Below are 23441 nucleotides of genomic sequence, written 5' to 3'. Positions count from 1 at the left end.
ACGTATGTAAGCACGCACGCGGACGCAGCATTTCCGATGTACTATCAATCGATAGAGAGCAAGGTAACTGGGCGGATAAGTGACACTATCAACCAAGACGATATATGAAGAAAAAAACGCTTATATAACAATATTTGCACAATCCAGAGATATCAGACATATTATTCGATGACGGACCATATGTAGCGGTAGAGTTTGAAATTAATTCATTCAATCCTTAAAATCTAACAATGTTTCCCGTACCAGACAGTACTAAAGGATGGAATACCCAGGGCTACAATGCATGTCATCATGAATGTTATTTGCAAAATTATACTCTGCATAGTATTCTGCATATGCTCTTTGATTAAAAATTTACATCAAGGATGGTATGGAAGATTGCGTGAGTTTAGAATATTTCGGATGTAAAATGCAAATTCGAATTATGGATTATATCAAAAATAATTTCATTGTACCAAAACCACGAGAGTGATAGCTACAAGCTAAATATATATTCAAATATTGTTAAATTAACATTTAAATGGTAAAAAACGGTCAAATCAAATTATCATGTTACAAATTGTCTTTTGATAATGCAATTAAAGATTTAGCTTAATTATTAACTTCATCCCAAGGAAAGACAGTCCATACAATACAATACATTACAGACAAACAGTAGCTGATAGTTTAAACACATTACACGCTATAAATACATAGCAGCAGCTTCCTACCGTTTTAAAGCTATACTTCGACATTCATAAACGAAGTGATAATGGAGATGAAATCGAGATCAAGTTGAAGATCTGCAGCACCAGTACATCGTATCGGATTAAGCTCGAGACCGCTCTTCTCCATCAGCGTATCAGTAGTATCGACGCAGCTAAACCTGCATCGCACCCGCGTGGCTACGTATAACCATGAATAAAGAATTAGTATTATTCAACATTCCGAACGAGTAATCGTGTTTCCTTACCTTTTTTCCTTTGACTTTGATTTACACTCCTAAGGACAAGACCAATTTTGATACTTCCCAGGACATCCTTATGCTCATCAAATGGCTAGATCGAATAAAAAATGAATGAATGAAATGAAATGAAAAAGGATACTCGGTACACTTCAGGAAAAATGTGATGTTACGCCATGTAATATTTGTAATTTGTAATACCTGTAATTGTCGAAAGAGATTAGTGCTAACATAAAGCAGTAAGATTGTAGCTTTGGAACACTTAGAGAAAAAAAGTAAAACAAGTACTACGCTAATAATAAACATCCTTCAATTTCGTAAACCATTGTACCACTACTGCGATCACTTTTTCTTCCATTAGTGTGCATTTATGACTTCTAATTTTTAAAACACCTTCTAAGATTTTCCAACCAAGCGTACAGTTTTTCATCAGTTTCCTACAGTAAAGGAGTATTAACTGTTTTTTGCGAGTTTGTTTTTTTTTTTGGAGCAAACAGCAACTGTTTTTTTGAGCAATGCGAAATGGCGGAACACCGACGCAAGCTATAAGATGCCTGTCGGCCATCGGAGTACCGATCTAAAGCGAAAAGACCTGTCTTCATATAGAGTATAAATAAGTGTTACTCTGTGTATATGTCCCCTGTGCATGCGGAATATGAAACAGGCAAGATTTGAACCTAGCCTGAATCATCCGTTAACCTGGAAGTGTATAATCGAATTACGATAAGTAAATAATTTCCAATGCTAGGCCACATCATCAGGCTGCATCACATTGAAACCACTGGTCCACCAATCGCTGGAAAACGCTTAAAAATAACTCGAGACCCGTTGCAAATACCCATGATTTACATACCACTTCGTTCCGGTCGAAGAAAGTGTCCATTTCAAGGTTGCCGGTATTACTCCGTTCAGGATTTTCGAATTCACGATGATACAATTTGGATTGTGCGACGCAACCCAGCCATTTGAGCGCTTCATGGACGGTATATTAGCAAATCTCAATGTTCTGGTGGTGTTTGTTGATGATGTTTGCTTCCTCCACTGAAAAGGAGCATGTTATAATTCTGTTTTGGCATCTCAAATCGAACGGCCATGTACTGAACTTACAAAAGTGTTAGCCGACTACAGTTGATTATGGTCGTCCTGCATTGTTAGAACTGCGACGATTTTCCGCCGCACTTGTCTTCATTCGCAACGCATTCTTTTTTAAACAACTGCGTGCTGTGTCTGTTTAGTGCGTCGAAATTTAAAAAAATAAAACGTTATACGTAAACTTCACCGGATGCAAGGAAAATTTGGCTAAAGCTCTTATCCGTGTCAACTTACCTTAATTTGTCCAAACGAATGTGGCTTGTAGCGGAACGGATCCGTTAAAGAACTCCAAAGGCTTATTTCCGGCTCATCGGATATCGCGGTAGGGGCATTTCTACAGCAGTACAATAGCGATCGATCGATCGGTGCTGGTCTGGTGACCATCAACCGCTAGGATCCTTCACGCAGAACTTTTCAGTTTAATTTTTTCACAGATTCAGCAGCATCCCGTCGTCGAGTGTTGGCTAACAGCCGGTGACCTGAAGCTATATCTCTTCCTGATATGTTAGCATAAACATTAGCCAAGTCATTTTGCGCAAGCAGGTTTTCTCGGTTTGACCGTGCTCGGATATAAAACACATTGCTACACCCAATGCTGAAAGAAAATGCATTACATGCGTTAAAAACGAGTCACTTATTTTCACCACAAGCCGCGTTAATTGAGCATGCAATTTGAAAATAAAATACCTCTCGTAATTTGTGGCACGCAATAAATTTGCATAAGTAATACACTCTGTTGCTTTTAAATTTCCGCTTTAAACCGCCGATATTTATTAAAACGTAAATGTAAACAAACCATGTTGACATTTAATTTGTCATATCGCATGACCGAACCACCCTTTGATGTGCGTGAAACGTTTCAGGGTAGCTTCGAACCCTATGGGGGGGGACTATAAAAATCTTTTACCGAAATTTTTATTCATGAATCATGTTATTTGAATTACTTTCTTCGAGTTATTATGCGTTATGTTAGAATGAGACCTATGTTTCACGAATTTTGGAAATAAAATAAGCATGAATACAAAACAACAAGCAACAAATATCGTGATAAAACCGATTTATCCATACTTATCATGACTATTTTTAAGACTATATGAAAATCATAAAATTTGATGTTGATGAATAACATCAGTTTGAATTTTTGGTAAAAGATTTTTATAGTCCCCCCCCATAGGGTTCGAAGCTACCCTGAAACGTTTCACGCACATCAAAGGGTGGTTCGGTCATGCGATATGACAAATTAAATGTCAACATGGTTTGTTTACATTTACGTTTTAATAAATATCGGCGGTTTAAAGCGGAAATTTAAAAGCAACAGAGTGTATTACTTATGCAAATTTATTGCGTGCCACAAATTACGAGAGGTATTTTATTTTCAAATTGCATGCTCAATTAACGCGGCTTGTGGTGAAAATAAGTGACTCGTTTTTAACGCATGTAATGCATTTTCTTTCAGCATTGGGTGTAGCAATGTGTTTTATATCCGAGCACGGTCAAACCGAGAAAACCTGCTTGCGCAAAATAACTTGGCTAATGTTTATGCTAACATATCAGGAAGAGATATAGCTTCAGGTCACCGGCTGTTAGCCAACGCTCGACGACGGGATGCTGCTGAATCTGTGAAGAAATTAAACTGAAAAGTTCTGCGTGAAGGATCCTAGCGGTTGATGGTCACCAGACCAGCACCGATCGATCGATCGCTATTGTACTGCTGTAGAAATGCCCCTACCGCGATATCCGATGAGCCGGAAATAAGCCTTTGGAGTTCTTTAACGGATCCGTTCCGCTACAAGCCACATTCGTTTGGACAAATTAAGGTAAGTTAACACGGATAAGAGCTTTAGCCAAATTTTCCTTGCATCCGGTGAAGTTTACGTATAACGTTTTATTTTTTTAAATTTCGACAGACACAGCACGCAGTTGTTTCAAAGAGAATGCATTGCGAATGAAGACAAGTGCGGCGGAAAATCGTCGCAGTTCTAACAATGCAGGACGACCATAATCAACTGTAGTCGGCTAACACTTTTGTAAGTTCAGTACATGGCCGTTCGATTTGAGATGCCAAAACAGAATTATAACAAGTTTCGATGCTCATTTTCAGTGGAGGAAGCAAACATCATCAACAAACACCACCAGAACATTGAGATTTGCTAATATACCGTCCATGAAGCGCTCAAATGGCTGGGTTGCGTCGCACAATCCAAATTGTATCATCGTGAATTCGAAAATCCTGAACGGAGTAATACCGGCAACCTTGAAATGGACACTTTCTTCGACCGGAACGAAGTGGTATGTAAATCATGGGTATTTGCAACGGGTCTCGAGTTATTTTTAAGCGTTTTCCAGCGATTGGTGGACCAATGTGATGCAGCCTGATGATGTGGCCTAGCATTGGAAATTATTTACTTACCGTAATTCGATTACACACTTCCAGGTTAACGGATGATTCAGGCTTGGTTCAAATCTTGCCTGTTTCATATTCCGCATGCACAGGGGACATATACACAGAGTAACACTTATTTATACTCTATATGAAGACAGGTCTTTTCGCTTTAGATCGGTCCTCCGATGGCCGACAGGCATCTTATAGCTTGCGTCGGTGTTTCGCCATTTCGCATTGCTCAAAAAAACAGTTGCTGTTTGCTCCAAAAAGAAAACAAACTCGCAAAAAACATTTAATACTCCTTTACTGTAGGAAACTGATGAAAAACTGTATGCTTGGTTGGAAAATCTTAGAAGGTGTTTTAAAAATTAGAAGTCATAAATGCACACTAATGGAAGAAAAAGTGATCGCAGTAGTGGTACAATGGTTCACGAAATTGAAGGATGTTTATTATTAGCGTAGTACTTGTTTTACTTTTTTTCTCTAAGTGTTCCAAAGCTACAATCTTACTGCTTTATGTTAGCACTAATCTCTTACGACAATTACAGGTATTACAAATTACAAATATTACATGGCGTAACATCACATTTTTCCTGAAGTGTACCGAGTATCCTTTTTCATTTCATTTCATTCATTCATTTTTTATTCGATCTAGCCATTTGATGAGCATAAGGATGTCCTGGGAAGTATCAAAATTGGTCTTGTCCTTAGGAGTGTAAATCAAAGTCAAAGGAAAAAAGGTAAGGAAACACGATTACTCGTTCGGAATGTTGAATAATACTAATTCTTTATTCATGGTTATACGTAGCCACGCGGGTGCGATGCAGGTTTAGCTGCGTCGATACTACTGATACGCTGATGGAGAAGAGCGGTCTCGAGCTTAATCCGATACGATGTACTGGTGCTGCAGATCTTCAACTTGATCTCGATTTCATCTCCATTATTACTTCGTTTATGAATGTCGAAGTATAGCTTTAAAACGGTAGGAAGCTGCTGCTATGTATTTATAGCGTGTAATGTGTTTAAACTATCAGCTACTGTTTGTCTGTAATGTATTGTATTGTATGGACTGTCTTTCCTTGGGATGAAGTTAATAATTAAGCTAAATCTTTAATTGCATTATCAAAAGACAATTTGTAACATGATAATTTGATTTGACCGTTTTTTACCATTTAAATGTTAATTTAACAATATTTGAATATATATTTAGCTTGTAGCTATCACTCTCGTGGTTTTGGTACAATGAAATTATTTTTGATATAATCCATAATTCGAATTTGCATTTTACATCCGAAATATTCTAAACTCACGCAATCTTCCATACCATCCTTGATGTAAATTTTTAATCAAAGAGCATGTGCAGAATACTATGCAGAGTATAATTTTGCAAATAACATTCATGATGACATGCATTGTAGCCCTGGGTATTCCATCCTTTAGTACTGTCTGGTACGGGAAACATTGTTAGATTTTAAGGATTGAATGAATTAATTTCAAACTCTACCGCTACATATGGTCCGTCATCGAATAATATGTCTGATATCTCTGGATTGTGCAAATATTGTTATATAAGCGTTTTTTTCTTCATATATCGTCTTGGTTGATAGTGTCACTTATCCGCCCAGTTACCTTGCTCTCTATCGATTGATAGTACATCGGAAATGCTGCGTCCGCGTGCGTGCTTACATACGTCTACTTTATGGGGATAGCAAACTAGTTCATATGATATGATATGATAGGATTGCAAAATTCTCATACTAGGACTGGTAGTGTCAAACGAACAGTATTGTATTAGGGTGTGCCAACAGGGCAAGCTAGGATCGGTTGTAATATGTTCAATTAGACTATGAAACTATGACAAAATATGAGAAGAAAATAAATTTAAAAAAACATAAATTATTTCCCTTAATTTTCTGAACTAATGTCGCATCCCCAACCATAGGCCCGGCGGAGTTATTGATCTTTACTTTCAAATGTGATAGGTGAATCTCGTCGCTAGTTGTTCTTTGCTGCATATAATATATTCCGCAAGATGGAGTACTCAGATGTAATGTTGTGTTTTCAATATTTTATTACGCTTTTTTACGAAAAGCTACGAACAGCTGAAAGGCATTCCCATTGACAAGTGGTATTATCTTAAGCTTAATTCTTCCTATTGATAAACGCTATGTACCGTAAAAAAAACCCGTTTTGGCTAGACACAGCCCGCGTACTGCGGACGTCCACAATTTAAATACCTGGATGTTCAGTTTTTGTTTTGCCAACGCATGGAAATTCGTACCTCGTCAACCGATGAATGCTCTCGCGGAGAGCACACGTGAGTGCTTGGTTGCATAACGCATCCAACAACAAGGTGTGGTACCGCTCCTTAATAGGATCAATACGCATCCGATTCGATGTTCGATTCGAACCAGATACCGCCTTTTGGAATTGTACGCTACCGGAATTGCTGTGCTGCTAACTTCTTGTTATCTGTAAGTATTTTTTAATTTGCAAATAAAAAACAACTTAAGGGAAATATACACGGTCCGTTGAATTTAATGATAACTGTGAAAATATATACAATTTGCGTTATTGGTCTACATTATAAGTACCTGCATAGCTATATGGCCTGGACGTCTTTCTAAAAGTAAAAAAGAATCTTCACAAGTAGGTAGGATTAAAATTTAAAAGTGTTGATAAACAAACAGATAAGACCATGGTACTTGTTTGAATATGTGTTGCAACCTGTGGAACTATTGAACTGTGCTTGAAGCCTGTAAAGAGCAGATAAATAGAAAAAGTACAAAAATAAAATCGTTTTCCCCCGATCCTGTTAGTATATGATGGCCGGTAGCACACATCATATTCCAGCCAGCACCACGAGGAGGTAGGATACGGAGTTCCAAGATAGCGGATGTATTACATGTAAACGCTAAGGCATGTAGAATACATTCGCTCTTGGCATTAGCTAGCCACCTTGAAGATAGTTGATGTATTAAAAATGTTTACGGAAGAGTAAATGAACAATGGATGGAAAACTTACCCATGTTCCTGTGTGACCGACGGTTGGATGGATGAGCACATTATCTGAAGAGAAATAGAAACATACAAATTACAAACATCTCTCTGGCATTCGGTAATCAGATAATCGGCATTAACAGAAAACTTACCCAAAGTCCTGGACAGCTTTGATTGCGCGCAACACACTCAGGAAGCCGTTCTGGTTCCGCCGCTTCATTTGGTACTCCCGTAGGTACGCGATAAGGGCTCCTCGGTTGGTGCCCTTAGATCTTAAAAAGGGCTTTACCCAACGCCACAGGTTTTCGATATTTTGTGTGTGCACAAAGCCATCGTCCGGATCCACGAAATTTTCGGAGTGATTGACCGCTACGTGAACATATCCGTACTGTTCGATGCCGTTGTAGGCCCTCCAACCATCAGTCACTAACGTTGTTCCCGGAGCCACATGCTGCACAATGATGCCATGCAATGTGCCAGCATCCCGTTGCTGCACCAGCTCCAGAAACACTTCCCGTGTCTCGCGGCAGATACCGCCGACCAACCAGACTTGGTTGCCTTCCGCGAAGCGTCCGCGGTTATACTTCCGCTTGGTGACGACAGATTCGTCAATCTCGACGGTCATTCCATCGCCACCAATTGGAGCCTGGTTAGTCTCGATGTATTCCGCGGATACTGCTCGAAGTATAGCGTACCATTTCGATATGGCACTTTTGCCGGCACTGCACTCCAATGCTGCGTCCGTCCGCTTCGCATCCCGCGACCACTCGAAGGTTATTTCTATCAGCTTCGATAGGGGTAGATGCGAGTTCTTGAATATACTGTCCGTACGGACAGTACACTCCCACCCGGTACAGCTGGTCGTCGGCTTGCATATCCATTTATACGAATTAGCTTTTTTGGTCGCTTTCATCTTCATGCGCCGGTTACACTTGTTGCACATTTGCTCCGACGGCAATATACCGGCTTCCTGCAACAATAGCACCAAACGCTGCTCATCCTCGGTGATTTTCTTCAATTCACTCAAACTTCGCACTGCACCCAAAGTTTCCATCGTTTTAGCTTCAAACTCGCTTGTTGGAAAATCTTGGTCTCGATCCGATATTGGTGTATGTAAGGGTTCATTCAATTATTACGTAACGCTGTTAGGAGGGGGAGGGGGTTCCTTCAAACGTTACGGTTTGTTACATTGGGGGAGGGGGGGGGGGGGGGGGGGGTTCAATTTATATTACGTAACATAGAATAAGTTGTTCAGATGGCTAAATTATTGATGATTCTATTTTTCGTCATTCATCATTGCCACTGCTGCATAGTTTCGACCTCACTGGTTGGGTCTATTTTAGTTGTGTGATTTGTATTCGCACCTTTATACATTATACATTAAGTATAAATTCCTCTATAAATTTAGTCTCAGATTCTTCATTTAATATCATTATTGTTTGAATTTGTATTTGGAAAGAAGAATGGCGCCATTGTCTCGAGAATTGTCAGGCCTTGTTCTACCTCATGATCATTACGGAACGCATCATGATGAAAGACTTCGAACTATTGATTTGGAATTAGAGAAAAAGAATTTTAATTCTTTTCGAAAGAATTTTATGCAGGTGAAACGGCTACAGAAATATGGAACGATATAACATTCGATGGATTCCCCGTAGTTTCGGATTATATTGACCCAAGTTCCTCCGAGTTATCGTTTGATTCCATACTTAGCTGTGATGCAGAATGGTGTTCAGCACATGTACGCACTTCACAGTACTTTCAGCAGATAGTGAAATGTTCAAATCGCAAATGTTGCAGCACACCCAGAAGCAGCTATTTCGATATAATGCCAACGCAATTTATGTCTGCTCCGATTCGCATCAATCAAACTGCAGATGGGATTAAAGCCGAGTACCCAAGTTTGTCCAAAACGAGTGGATCGTTTGTTTCACTCTTCCTTAATAGCTCGATTAACACTGCAAAGATCCTACCTAAATCTCTTCCATCATACAAAGAGCTGCCATATGACCTATATTGCCCTTCATTACAAAAGGCGTTACAAAGCAGAGTTTGTAAAATTTGCGAAATATATTTTGCTTCACAAGTTTTGCTGAACCGTAACCAAATTTATTCCACAAAGGATCGGTTGTTAGAATCGTCGTCAGTGTCCAAACACGACGTAAATAAAAGTAAAAAGAAGGTGATTACGATCAAGGATCAGGAGGATATATGTTTGGGTTCCGATGATGAAGATTTGGGACATTTTTGCGTTACGTAATAATTGAACGGCCTCTAACTACTAGTTTGCGCGCCAATTGGCAAAGCAAGAAGGCATGACATTTGTCCGTTGGAATACAATGAAGACGATGGGCACACCTACCATCAATGAAACCCAATGTACCCACTGTACCCAATTGGCGCGCAAATTAGTAGTTACATACACCAATATCGGATCGAGACCAAGATTTTCCAACAAGCGAGTTTGAAGCTAAAACGATGGAAACTTTGGGTGCAGTGCGAAGTTTGAGTGAATTGAAGAAAATCACCGAGGATGAGCAGCGTTTGGTGCTATTGTTGCAGGAAGCCGGTATATTGCCGTCGGAGCAAATGTGCAACAAGTGTAACCGGCGCATGAAGATGAAAGCGACCAAAAAAGCTAATTCGTATAAATGGATATGCAAGCCGACGACCAGCTGTACCGGGTGGGAGTGTACTGTCCGTACGGACAGTATATTCAAGAACTCGCATCTACCCCTATCGAAGCTGATAGAAATAACCTTCGAGTGGTCGCGGGATGCGAAGCGGACGGACGCAGCATTGGAGTGCAGTGCCGGCAAAAGTGCCATATCGAAATGGTACGCTATACTTCGAGCAGTATCCGCGGAATACATCGAGACTAACCAGGCTCCAATTGGTGGCGATGGAATGACCGTCGAGATTGACGAATCTGTCGTCACCAAGCGGAAGTATAACCGCGGACGCTTCGCGGAAGGCAACCAAGTCTGGTTGGTCGGCGGTATCTGCCGCGAGACACGGGAAGTGTTTCTGGAGCTGGTGCAGCAACGGGATGCTGGCACATTGCATGGCATCATTGTGCAGCATGTGGCTCCGGGAACAACGTTAGTGACTGATGGTTGGAGGGCCTACAACGGCATCGAACAGTACGGATATGTTCACGTAGCGGTCAATCACTCCGAAAATTTCGTGGATCCGGACGATGGCTTTGTGCACACACAAAATATCGAAAACCTGTGGCGTTGGGTAAAGCCCTTTTTAAGATCTAAGGGCACCAACCGAGGAGCCCTTATCGCGTACCTACGGGAGTACCAAATGAAGCGGCGGAACCAGAACGGCTTCCTGAGTGTGTTGCGCGCAATCAAAGCTGTCCAGGACTTTGGGTAAGTTTTCTGTTAATGCCGATTATCTGATTACCGAATGCCAGAGAGATGTTTGTAATTTGTATGTTTCTATTTCTCTTCAGATAATGTGCTCATCCATCCAACCGTCGGTCACACAGGAACATGGGTAAGTTTTCCATCCATTGTTCATTTACTCTTCCGTAAACATTTTTAATACATCAACTATCTTCAAGGTGGCTAGCTAATGCCAAGAGCGAATGTATTCTACATGCCTTAGCGTTTACATGTAATACATCCGCTATCTTGGAACTCCGTATCCTACCTCCTCGTGGTGCTGGCTGGAATATGATGTGTGCTACCGGCCATCATATACTAACAGGATCGGGGGAAAACGATTTTATTTTTGTACTTTTTCTATTTATCTGCTCTTTACAGGCTTCAAGCACAGTTCAATAGTTCCACAGGTTGCAACACATATTCAAACAAGTACCATGGTCTTATCTGTTTGTTTATCAACACTTTTAAATTTTAATCCTACCTACTTGTGAAGATTCTTTTTTACTTTTAGAAAGACGTCCAGGCCATATAGCTATGCAGGTACTTATAATGTAGACCAATAACGCAAATTGTATATATTTTCACAGTTATCATTAAATTCAACGGACCGTGTATATTTCCCTTAAGTTGTTTTTTATTTGCAAATTAAAAAATACTTACAGATAACAAGAAGTTAGCAGCACAGCAATTCCGGTAGCGTACAATTCCAAAAGGCGGTATCTGGTTCGAATCGAACATCGAATCGGATGCGTATTGATCCTATTAAGGAGCGGTACCACACCTTGTTGTTGGATGCGTTATGCAACCAAGCACTCACGTGTGCTCTCCGCGAGAGCATTCATCGGTTGACGAGGTACGAATTTCCATGCGTTGGCAAAACAAAAACTGAACATCCAGGTATTTAAATTGTGGACGTCCGCAGTACGCGGGCTGTGTCTAGCCAAAACGGGTTTTTTTTACGGTACATAGCGTTTATCAATAGGAAGAATTAAGCTTAAGATAATACCACTTGTCAATGGGAATGCCTTTCAGCTGTTCGTAGCTTTTCGTAAAAAAGCGTAATAAAATATTGAAAACACAACATTACATCTGAGTACTCCATCTTGCGGAATATATTATATGCAGCAAAGAACAACTAGCGACGAGATTCACCTATCACATTTGAAAGTAAAGATCAATAACTCCGCCGGGCCTATGGTTGGGGATGCGACATTAGTTCAGAAAATTAAGGGAAATAATTTATGTTTTTTTAAATTTATTTTCTTCTCATATTTTGTCATAGTTTCATAGTCTAATTGAACATATTACAACCGATCCTAGCTTGCCCTGTTGGCACACCCTAATACAATACTGTTCGTTTGACACTACCAGTCCTAGTATGAGAATTTTGCAATCCTATCATATCATATCATATGAACTAGTTTGCTATCCCCATAAAGTAGACGTATGTAAGCACGCACGCGGACGCAGCATTTCCGATGTACTATCAATCGATAGAGAGCAAGGTAACTGGGCGGATAAGTGACACTATCAACCAAGACGATATATGAAGAAAAAAACGCTTATATAACAATATTTGCACAATCCAGAGATATCAGACATATTATTCGATGACGGACCATATGTAGCGGTAGAGTTTGAAATTAATTCATTCAATCCTTAAAATCTAACAATGTTTCCCGTACCAGACAGTACTAAAGGATGGAATACCCAGGGCTACAATGCATGTCATCATGAATGTTATTTGCAAAATTATACTCTGCATAGTATTCTGCACATGCTCTTTGATTAAAAATTTACATCAAGGATGGTATGGAAGATTGCGTGAGTTTAGAATATTTCGGATGTAAAATGCAAATTCGAATTATGGATTATATCAAAAATAATTTCATTGTACCAAAACCACGAGAGTGATAGCTACAAGCTAAATATATATTCAAATATTGTTAAATTAACATTTAAATGGTAAAAAACGGTCAAATCAAATTATCATGTTACAAATTGTCTTTTGATAATGCAATTAAAGATTTAGCTTAATTATTAACTTCATCCCAAGGAAAGACAGTCCATACAATACAATACATTACAGACAAACAGTAGCTGATAGTTTAAACACATTACACGCTATAAATACATAGCAGCAGCTTCCTACCGTTTTAAAGCTATACTTCGACATTCATAAACGAAGTAATAATGGAGATGAAATCGAGATCAAGTTGAAGATCTGCAGCACCAGTACATCGTATCGGATTAAGTTCGAGACCGCTCTTCTCCATCAGCGTATCAGTAGTATCGACGCAGCTAAACCTGCATCGCACCCGCGTGGCTACGTATAACCATGAATAAAGAATTAGTATTATTCAACATTCCGAACGAGTAATCGTGTTTCCTTACCTTTTTTCCTTTGACTTTGATTTACACTCCTAAGGACAAGACCAATTTTGATACTTCCCAGGACATCCTTATGCTCATCAAATGGCTAGATCGAATAAAAAATGAATGAATGAAATGAAATGAAAAAGGATACTCGGTACACTTCAGGAAAAATGTGATGTTACGCCATGTAATATTTGTAATTTGTAATACCTGTAATTGTCGTAAGAGATTAGTGCTAACATAAAGCAGTAAGATTGTAGCTTTGGAACACTTAGAGAAAAAAAGTAAAACAAGTACTACGCTAATAATAAACATCCTTCAATTTCGTGAACCATTGTACCACTACTGCGATCACTTTTTCTTCCATTAGTGTGCATTTATGACTTCTAATTTTTAAAACACCTTCTAAGATTTTCCAACCAAGCATACAGTTTTTCATCAGTTTCCTACAGTAAAGGAGTATTAAATGTTTTTTGCGAGTTTGTTTTCTTTTTGGAGCAAACAGCAACTGTTTTTTTGAGCAATGCGAAATGGCGAAACACCGACGCAAGCTATAAGATGCCTGTCGGCCATCGGAGGACCGATCTAAAGCGAAAAGACCTGTCTTCATATAGAGTATAAATAAGTGTTACTCTGTGTATATGTCCCCTGTGCATGCGGAATATGAAACAGGCAAGATTTGAACCAAGCCTGAATCATCCGTTAACCTGGAAGTGTGTAATCGAATTACGGTAAGTAAATAATTTCCAATGCTAGGCCACATCATCAGGCTGCATCACATTGGTCCACCAATCGCTGGAAAACGCTTAAAAATAACTCGAGACCCGTTGCAAATACCCATGATTTACATACCACTTCGTTCCGGTCGAAGAAAGTGTCCATTTCAAGGTTGCCGGTATTACTCCGTTCAGGATTTTCGAATTCACGATGATACAATTTGGATTGTGCGACGCAACCCAGCCATTTGAGCGCTTCATGGACGGTATATTAGCAAATCTCAATGTTCTGGTGGTGTTTGTTGATGATGTTTGCTTCCTCCACTGAAAATGAGCATCGAAACTTGTTATAATTCTGTTTTGGCATCTCAAATCGAACGGCCATGTACTGAACTTACAAAAGTGTTAGCCGACTACAGTTGATTATGGTCGTCCTGCATTGTTAGAACTGCGACGATTTTCCGCCGCACTTGTCTTCATTCGCAATGCATTCTCTTTGAAACAACTGCGTGCTGTGTCTGTCGAAATTTAAAAAAATAAAACGTTATACGTAAACTTCACCGGATGCAAGGAAAATTTGGCTAAAGCTCTTATCCGTGTTAACTTACCTTAATTTGTCCAAACGAATGTGGCTTGTAGCGGAACGGATCCGTTAAAGAACTCCAAAGGCTTATTTCCGGCTCATCGGATATCGCGGTAGGGGCATTTCTACAGCAGTACAATAGCGATCGATCGATCGGTGCTGGTCTGGTGACCATCAACCGCTAGGATCCTTCACGCAGAACTTTTCAGTTTAATTTCTTCACAGATTCAGCAGCATCCCGTCGTCGAGCGTTGGCTAACAGCCGGTGACCTGAAGCTATATCTCTTCCTGATATGTTAGCATAAACATTAGCCAAGTTATTTTGCGCAAGCAGGTTTTCTCGGTTTGACCGTGCTCGGATATAAAACACATTGCTACACCCAATGCTGAAAGAAAATGCATTACATGCGTTAAAAACGAGTCACTTATTTTCACCACAAGCCGCGTTAATTGAGCATGCAATTTGAAAATAAAATACCTCTCGTAATTTGTGGCACGCAATAAATTTTCACAAGTAATACACTCTGTTGCTTTTAAATTTCCGCTTTAAACCGCCGATATTTATTAAAACGTAAATGTAAACAAACCATGTTGACATTTAATTTGTCACATCGCATGACCGAACCACCCTTTGATGTGCGTGAAACGTTTCAGGGTAGCTTCGAACCCTATGGGGGGGGACTATAAAAATCTTTTACCGAAATTTTTATTCATGAATCATGTTATTTGAATTACTTTCTTCGAGTTATTATGCGTTATGTTAGAATGAGACCTATGTTTCACGAATTTTGGAAATAAAATAAGCATGAATACAAAACAACAAGCAACAAATATCGTGATAAAACCGATTTATCCATACTTATCATGACTATTTTTAAGACTATATGAAAATCATAAAATTTGATGTTGATGAATAACATCAGTTTGAATTTTTGGTAAAAGATTTTTATAGTTCCTCCCCATAGGGTTCGGAACTACCCTGAAACGTTTCACGCACATCAAAGGGTGGTTCGGTCATGCGATGTGACAAATTAAATGTCAACATGGTTTGTTTACATTTACGTTTTAATAAATATCGGCGGTTTAAAGCGGAAATTTAAAAGCAACAGAGTGTATTACTTATGAAAATTTTTTGCGTGCCACAAATTACGAGAGGTATTTTATTTTCAAATTGCATGCTCAATTAACGCGGCTTGTGGTGAAAATAAGTGACTCGTTTTTAAGATTGTCGCAGTTCTAACAAAGCAGTAGGACGACCATAATCAACTGTAGTCGGCTAACACTTTTGTAAGTTCAGTACCTGGCCATTCGATTTGAGATGCCAAAACAGAATTATAACATGCTCCTTTTCAGTGGAGGAAGCAAACATCATCAACAAACACCACCAGAACATTGAGATTTGCTAATATACCGTCCATGAAGCGCTCAAATGGCTGGGTTGCGTCGCACAATCCAAATTGTATCATCGTGAATTCGGAAATCCTGAACGGAGTAATACCGGCAACCTTGAAATGGACACTTTCTTCGACCGGAACGAAGTGGTATGTAAATCATGGGTATTTGCAACGGGTCTCGAGTTATTTTTAAGCGTTTTCTGTTGGAGATAGGCAATTCCTACCCCTCAACAGATCCTAGTTGAACAGACAGCTATGACACTTCTGGTCCAGGAAGGCAAACATTGCCCAACCTTATGAACTATATTGTTATAATTATTCCGCCAATAGACGTACAAGAAAAAGCATGTGTTGTTCTCTTCATTGTGCTTATGTATTCAGTCCGAACTAAATCCAACACTTTATGTGTAAAAACTGCGTAACCTCCAACAGGTTATGGGCCCAGACAGGATATAATTATCCTGGGAAAGTTCGATTGTACAGTGAAGAAAGGCTAGTTTTGCTAAAGGAACGTGCGCGTCGGTTTTGTGTGTTGTACGGTATAGTGTGCGAAATAAAATGGCGGAACCAGGAAAACTCTCGTTTGCAAAATTGAACAATTCGAACTACAGTACTTGGAAGTTTCGAATGGAGATGCTTCTGATTCGAGAAGAAATATGGTATGTGATCGCTGATCCGAAACCGGAATCACCACCGGAGAAATGGGTCAAGGATGACCGCAAGGCGCGTGCCACGATGGGGCTTTGCATAGAGGATAATCAAGTCAATCTGGTAAAAGACATACCTTCGGCAAAAGAGTTTTGGGAAAAATTACGTGCGTTTCACGAGAAGACGACAGCAACGTCGCGAGTGTCGGTCCTAGGCAAAATATGTGACATGAAGCTGATCGAGGGTGGCGACATGGAAAACCATTTAATGGAACTCGAGAGTTTATTCGATAAACTCACAATAGCGGGTCTGGTGCTTCAGCCAGAGCTACGAGTTGCAATGATTCACCGGAGCTTGCCGGAGTCATATGGTGGGCTGGTGACTGCATTGGAGAGTCGTCCGGATTCCGAGTTAACGGTGGAAGTCGTTAAGTCGAAGCTGCTCGACGAAAGCGAGCGACGAAAAGATCGGTCAGGCAACACTAGCGAACCAAAAGCCATGAAAGGTTACGTGAAACAAAGCCACAAAACAGTGTGCTATAAGTGCGGTAAGCCGGGTCATTTGAAACGAAACTGCCGTTTCAAGGAACTGAAACAAAATGGTTCCCGCGCTCAGTTTAACAGTATGTGTTTCTTGTCTGGTTCATATCAGACAAATGGGTGGCTGATCGATAGTGGTGCCAGTTGTCACATGACCAGTGATAGGAAATTCTTCGAAAAGTTCTTTCAACAAAAGGGACCTAGCGTCGCTTTGGCCGACGGGAACATTATCGAAGCAAGTGGTATTGGTTATGGAACGGTGCGTTGTGTTGGTGCAAATGGTGGCGTCATGAACATTACGTTGAAAGACGTCTTATATGTTCCGTCGTTGGCAACAGGTCTCATTTCAGTACACAAAATGGTTGCCAATGGGTATACAGTGGTCTTCAAATCCAATGGATGTGAAATCAGTGATAAGAATAATAAGCCAATGCTCAGATGTAAGCGTACAGATTGCTTGTATGCGCTGAGATTAGTTGAAGTATCCAAAATGGCGGAGAAAAAGGCGCACAACACAAATTGCAAGCACATGTGGCATCGTCGATTTGGTCATCGTGACTCGTCCGTCATCTCGAAGATATCGAATGAAGAATTGGCTACCGGAATGAAAATCGCGGACTGCGGTATTCAGGAATCCTGTGAAATTTGCATCCAGGGCAAATCAGCGAGAAATCCATTTCCAAAGAAATCGGAAATAAAATCGACAAAAGTGTTGTATTTAGTTCACACAGATCTCTGTGGTCCGATGCGGACAACAACACCAGGAGGGAAGCGGTATGTCATGACTATGATAGATGATGTTTCCCGTTTTACTGTCGTTTATTTGCTAGAGAAGAAGTCTGACGCTGCAGAGAAAATCAAAGAGTATGTTCGATTTGTGGAGAATCTTTTTGCTCGAAAACCGAGAATAATACGATCCGATGGTGGAGGCGAGTACGTTAACGACAATTTACGTACTTTCTACGCAAAGCAAGGGATAAAGGCACAATACACAACAGCTCATTCACCGCAACAGAATGGTGTGGCAGAGAGGAAGAATCGATCTCTAGAGGAAATGGCAACAACTATGCACCTTGGCGCAGGGCTTGACAAGCGATACTGGGGTGAAGCGATTATGACAGCAGCATACTTACAGAACAGATTGCCTACGCGCTCTATAAGTATGACCCCGTACAAGAAGTGGTTTGGAAGGAAGCCGGATTTGGGACATCTAAAGGTGTATGGTTGCCCAGCATACGTGCACATTCCAAGTGTCAACAGAGGAAAATTTGACAGTAAGGCAAGAAAGTTGATTTTTATTGGATATTCTGATAAGCACAAAGGTTATCGTTTCGTGGACACAGAAACGAATAGGATCACAATTAGCCGGGACGCAAAATTCCTGGAGGGTGATGGTGCTATGATCAATAAGAAATCAATCAAAAGAGAAGTCAAGAAAACGCCTGTAAAATCAGTAAAAGTAGATAGCCGAGATGATTCTCTTTTGGATAGTATTGTGGAATACTATATTACGTCGCATCCAAGAAACGAAACCATAAAGGAAGAAGCTGCGGATGCGAGCGCAGATAGTCTATATTTCGATACGACTGACGTTAATGAAGCCGAGGATCAATTGGTTTCATTGGAAACGGATAACACCGATCAACTAGGAGACGGTGATGTGACCTCGTTAAGGCGTTCCAGTCGTGTAAATCGAGGTATACTGCCGAGTAAATTGACTGACTTCGTAGTAAGTGTTGCAGCACACACGGCAGAGGAGCCAATACCACGGTTTATCGTCAGTCTTGACGTTGTCTCAGACGTCGAAGCTGGAGTGGGTGGTAATCTATGAGCGGCTTCTGCTGGTTGAGGCACTAAGGAACTGGAATTTGGGTAAAGTGCGTTTTCTTCGTGGATGATAGTATGGTGTCGTCGTTGGCACTTACGACAATTCACTGTTGATGGACATTCTCGAGCACGATGACCCTTTCTCAGACAATTAAAACTAACTCCAGCGGTTCGAATTCGTTCAATTTTCTGAGATGTTGTCAGATTATTGAGTTCAGTGCAATGGTGATTGCGATGCGAACCACTGCAAATTTCACATAACGGTGGAGTGGTAGTGGCCGCTGCATGGCTTTTCTGTGATAGCTTCCCTTGCGTGGTGTTCTGTGGCGCACGAGGGTTAGGCTGTGGCTTACCATTAGTTGTAACCGGAAATGCTGTTTCACAATACTCCAAGATTCCACACCGAGATTTTAAGAACTCTATGGTTTGTTCATACTTGGGTAATACGGTTTTCTTCTGTGAGGCTTCCCAAGCTTTCCGGGTAGATTTGTCGAGTGCTGACACTAACAAATGCACAATCATGAGGTCTGAAATTCCTAGAAGCTCTTTTCACTGATATTTCAAACTCTCCACATGACGTGACGTTTCTTGGACCAAGTTGCGTAACTCGATGTGAGTTTCTGATGTCATCTTCTTCAGGGAGAATAAACCACGAATATGGTTTTCGATGATGATTCGTTTGTTCTCATATCTCTCGGTTAATATGTTCCATGCCTGCTCGTAGTTGCCCTCGTTAATCACTTTTGCATCTAATATTCCAGCCGCTTCTCCGATGAGTGCCTTATCCAAATGATACAGCTTTACGGCCTCACTGTCTCCAGAATTGGCCATCAAATCTTGGAAAATCGCTTTGAACTTAGGCCATGCTGTATAAGGAAAGTGATTGGGTGGCAGCCAAGCGTGCCGTTAGGTATCTTAAGGGTACCAGAGATTGGAAGTTAAAGCTAGGTAGTGAGCCCGACAGAATCGACTGCAGTGATTTGGTCGCATTTTCTGATGCAGACTGGGCAGGAAATTCTTCAACGCGAAAATCTACTAATAATCGATCTCTAGAGGAAATGGCAACAACTATGCTCCTTGGCGCAGGGCTTGACAAGCGATACTGGGGTGAAGCGATTATGACAGCAGCATACTTACAGAACAGATTGCCTACGCGCTCTATAAGTATGACCCCGTACATGAAGTGGTTTGGAAGGAAGTCGGATTTGGGACATCTAAAGGTGTATGGTTGCCCAGCATACGTGCACATTCCAAGTGTCAACAGAGGAAAATTTGACAGTAAGGCAAGAAAGTTGATTTTTATTGGATATTCTGATATGCACAAAGGTTATCGTTTCGTGGACACAGAAACGAATAGGATCACAATTAGCCGGGACGCAAAATTCCTGGAGGGTGATGGTGCTATGATCAATAAGAAATCAATCAAAAGAGAAGTCAAGAAAACGCCTGTAAAATCAGTAAAAGTAGATAGCCGAGATGATTCTCTTTTGGATAGTATTGTGGAATACTATATTACGTCGCATCCAAGAAACGAAACCATAAAGGAAGAAGCTGCGGATGCGAGCGCAGATAGTCTATATTTCGATACGACTGACGTTAATGAAGCCGAGGATCAATTGGTTTCATTGGAAACGGATAACACCGATCAACTAGGAGACGGTGATGTGACCTCGTTAAGGCGTTCCAGTCGTGTAAATCGAGGTATACTGCCGAGTAAATTGACTGACTTCGTAGTAAGTGTTGCAGCACACACGGCAGAGGAGCCAATACCACGGTTTATCGTCAGTCTTGACGTTGTCTCAGACGTCGAAGCTGGAGTGGGTGGTAATCTATGAGCGGCTTCTGCTGGTTGAGGCACTAAGGAACTGGAATTTGGGTAAAGTGCGTTTTCTTCGTGGATGATAGTATGGTGTCGTCGTTGGCACTTACGACAATTCACTGTTGATGGACATTCTCGAGCACGATGACCCTTTCTCAGACAATTAAAACTAACTCCAGCGGTTCGAATTCGTTCAATTTTCTGAGATGTTGTCAGATTATTGAGTTCAGTGCAATGGTGATTGCGATGCGAACCACTGCAAATTTCACATAACGGTGGAGTGGTAGTGGCCGCTGCATGGCTTTTCTGTGATAGCTTCCCTTGCGTGGTGTTCTGTGGCGCACGAGGGTTAGGCTGTGGCTTACCATTAGTTGTAACCGGAAATGCTGTTTCACAATACTCCAAGATTCCACACCGAGATTTTAAGAACTCTATGGTTTGTTCATACTTGGGTAATACGGTTTTCTTCTGTGAGGCTTCCCAAGCTTTCCGGGTAGATTTGTCGAGTGCTGACACTAACAAATGCACAATCATGAGGTCTGAAATTCCTAGAAGCTCTTTTCACTGATATTTCAAACTCTCCACATGACGTGACGTTTCTTGGACCAAGTTGCGTAACTCGATGTGAGTTTCTGATGTCATCTTCTTCAGGGAGAATAAACCACGAATATGGTTTTCGATGATGATTCGTTTGTTCTCATATCTCTCGGTTAATATGTTCCATGCCTGCTCGTAGTTGCCCTCGTTAATCACTTTTGCATCTAATATTCCAGCCGCTTCTCCGATGAGTGCCTTATCCAAATGATACAGCTTTACGGCCTCACTGTCTCCAGAATTGGCCATCAAATCTTGGAAAATCGCTTTGAACTTAGGCCATGCTGTATAAGGAAAGTGATTGGGTGGCAGCCAAGCGTGCCGTTAGGTATCTTAAGGGTACCAGAGATTGGAAGTTAAAGCTAGGTAGTGAGCCCGACAGAATCGACTGCAGTGATTTGGTCGCATTTTCTGATGCAGACTGGGCAGGAAATTCTTCAACGCGAAAATCTACTAATAATCGATCTCTAGAGGAAATGGCAACAACTATGCTCCTTGGCGCAGGGCTTGACAAGCGATACTGGGGTGAAGCGATTATGACAGCAGCATACTTACATAACAGATTGCCTACGCGCTCTATAAGTATGACCCCGTACATGAAGTGGTTTGGAAGGAAGTCGGATTTGGGACATCTAAAGGTGTATGGTTGCCCAGCATACGTGCACATTCCAAGTGTCAACAGAGGAAAATTTGACAGTAAGGCAAGAAAGTTGATTTTTATTGGATATTCTGATATGCACAAAGGTTATCGTTTCGTGGACACAGAAACGAATAGGATCACAATTAGCCGGGACGCAAAATTCCTGGAGGGTGATGGTGCTATGATCAATAAGAAATCAATCAAAAGAGAAGTCAAGAAAACGCCTGTAAAATCAGTAAAAGTAGATAGCCGAGATGATTCTCTTTTGGATAGTATTGTGGAATACTATATTACGTCGCATCCAAGAAACGAAACCATAAAGGAAGAAGCTGCGGATGCGAGCGCAGATAGTCTATATTTCGATACGACTGACGTTAATGAAGCCGAGGATCAATTGGTTTCATTGGAAACGGATAACACCGATCAACTAGGAGACGGTGATGTGACCTCGTTAAGGCGTTCCAGTCGTGTAAATCGAGGTATACTGCCGAGTAAATTGACTGACTTCGTAGTAAGTGTTGCAGCACACACGGCAGAGGAGCCAATACCACGGTTTATCGTCAGTCTTGACGTTGTCTCAGACGTCGAAGCTGGAGTGGGTGGTAATCTATGAGCGGCTTCTGCTGGTTGAGGCACTAAGGAACTGGAATTTGGGTAAAGTGCGTTTTCTTCGTGGATGATAGTATGGTGTCGTCGTTGGCACTTACGACAATTCACTGTTGATGGACATTCTCGAGCACGATGACCCTTTCTCAGACAATTAAAACTAACTCCAGCGGTTCGAATTCGTTCAATTTTCTGAGATGTTGTCAGATTATTGAGTTCAGTGCAATGGTGATTGCGATGCGAACCACTGCAAATTTCACATAACGGTGGAGTGGTAGTGGCCGCTGCATGGCTTTTCTGTGATAGCTTCCCTTGCGTGGTGTTCTGTGGCGCACGAGGGTTAGGCTGTGGCTTACCATTAGTTGTAACCGGAAATGCTGTTTCACAATACTCCAAGATTCCACACCGAGATTTTAAGAACTCTATGGTTTGTTCATACTTGGGTAATACGGTTTTCTTCTGTGAGGCTTCCCAAGCTTTCCGGGTAGATTTGTCGAGTGCTGACACTAACAAATGCACAATCATGAGGTCTGAAATTCCTAGAAGCTCTTTTCACTGATATTTCAAACTCTCCACATGACGTGACGTTTCTTGGACCAAGTTGCGTAACTCGATGTGAGTTTCTGATGTCATCTTCTTCAGGGAGAATAAACCACGAATATGGTTTTCGATGATGATTCGTTTGTTCTCATATCTCTCGGTTAATATGTTCCATGCCTGCTCGTAGTTGCCCTCGTTAATCACTTTTGCATCTAATATTCCAGCCGCTTCTCCGATGAGTGCCTTATCCAAATGATACAGCTTTACGGCCTCACTGTCTCCAGAATTGGCCATCAAATCTTGGAAAATCGCTTTGAACTTAGGCCATGCTGTATAAGGAAAG

The 23441-nt window shown here is 41.0% G+C and overlaps 2 protein-coding genes across 2 annotated transcripts; one reads left to right on the top strand and one right to left on the bottom strand.

Moving 5' to 3' along the window:
* Positions 1-720: 720 nt before the first annotated feature.
* On the bottom strand, positions 721-8472 carry LOC128718240 (uncharacterized). The gene is made up of 3 exons (XM_053811901.1): positions 7571-8472; positions 7444-7451; positions 721-884 (listed from the first exon to the last, which is right to left on the bottom strand). Exons 1-3 carry the CDS (start codon positions 8470-8472, stop codon positions 721-723), a joined length of 1074 nt encoding a protein of 357 aa, XP_053667876.1.
* A 1424-nt stretch (positions 8473-9896) lies between these two features.
* Positions 9897-11000, top strand: LOC128718239 (uncharacterized). The gene is made up of 3 exons (XM_053811899.1): positions 9897-10798; positions 10918-10925; positions 10993-11000. The coding sequence occupies exons 1-3, from the start codon at positions 9897-9899 to the stop codon at positions 10998-11000; spliced, it is 918 nt and encodes a 305-aa protein (XP_053667874.1).
* Positions 11001-23441: the final 12441 nt, after the last annotated feature.

Source organism: Anopheles marshallii, chromosome 2 (assembly GCF_943734725.1).
Source record: "Anopheles marshallii chromosome 2, idAnoMarsDA_429_01, whole genome shotgun sequence".
NCBI classification, from domain to species: domain Eukaryota; kingdom Metazoa; phylum Arthropoda; class Insecta; order Diptera; family Culicidae; genus Anopheles; species Anopheles marshallii.
The sequence above is the reverse complement of the archived record's forward strand: the minus strand, read 5'-3'. Positions and strand labels throughout refer to the sequence as shown.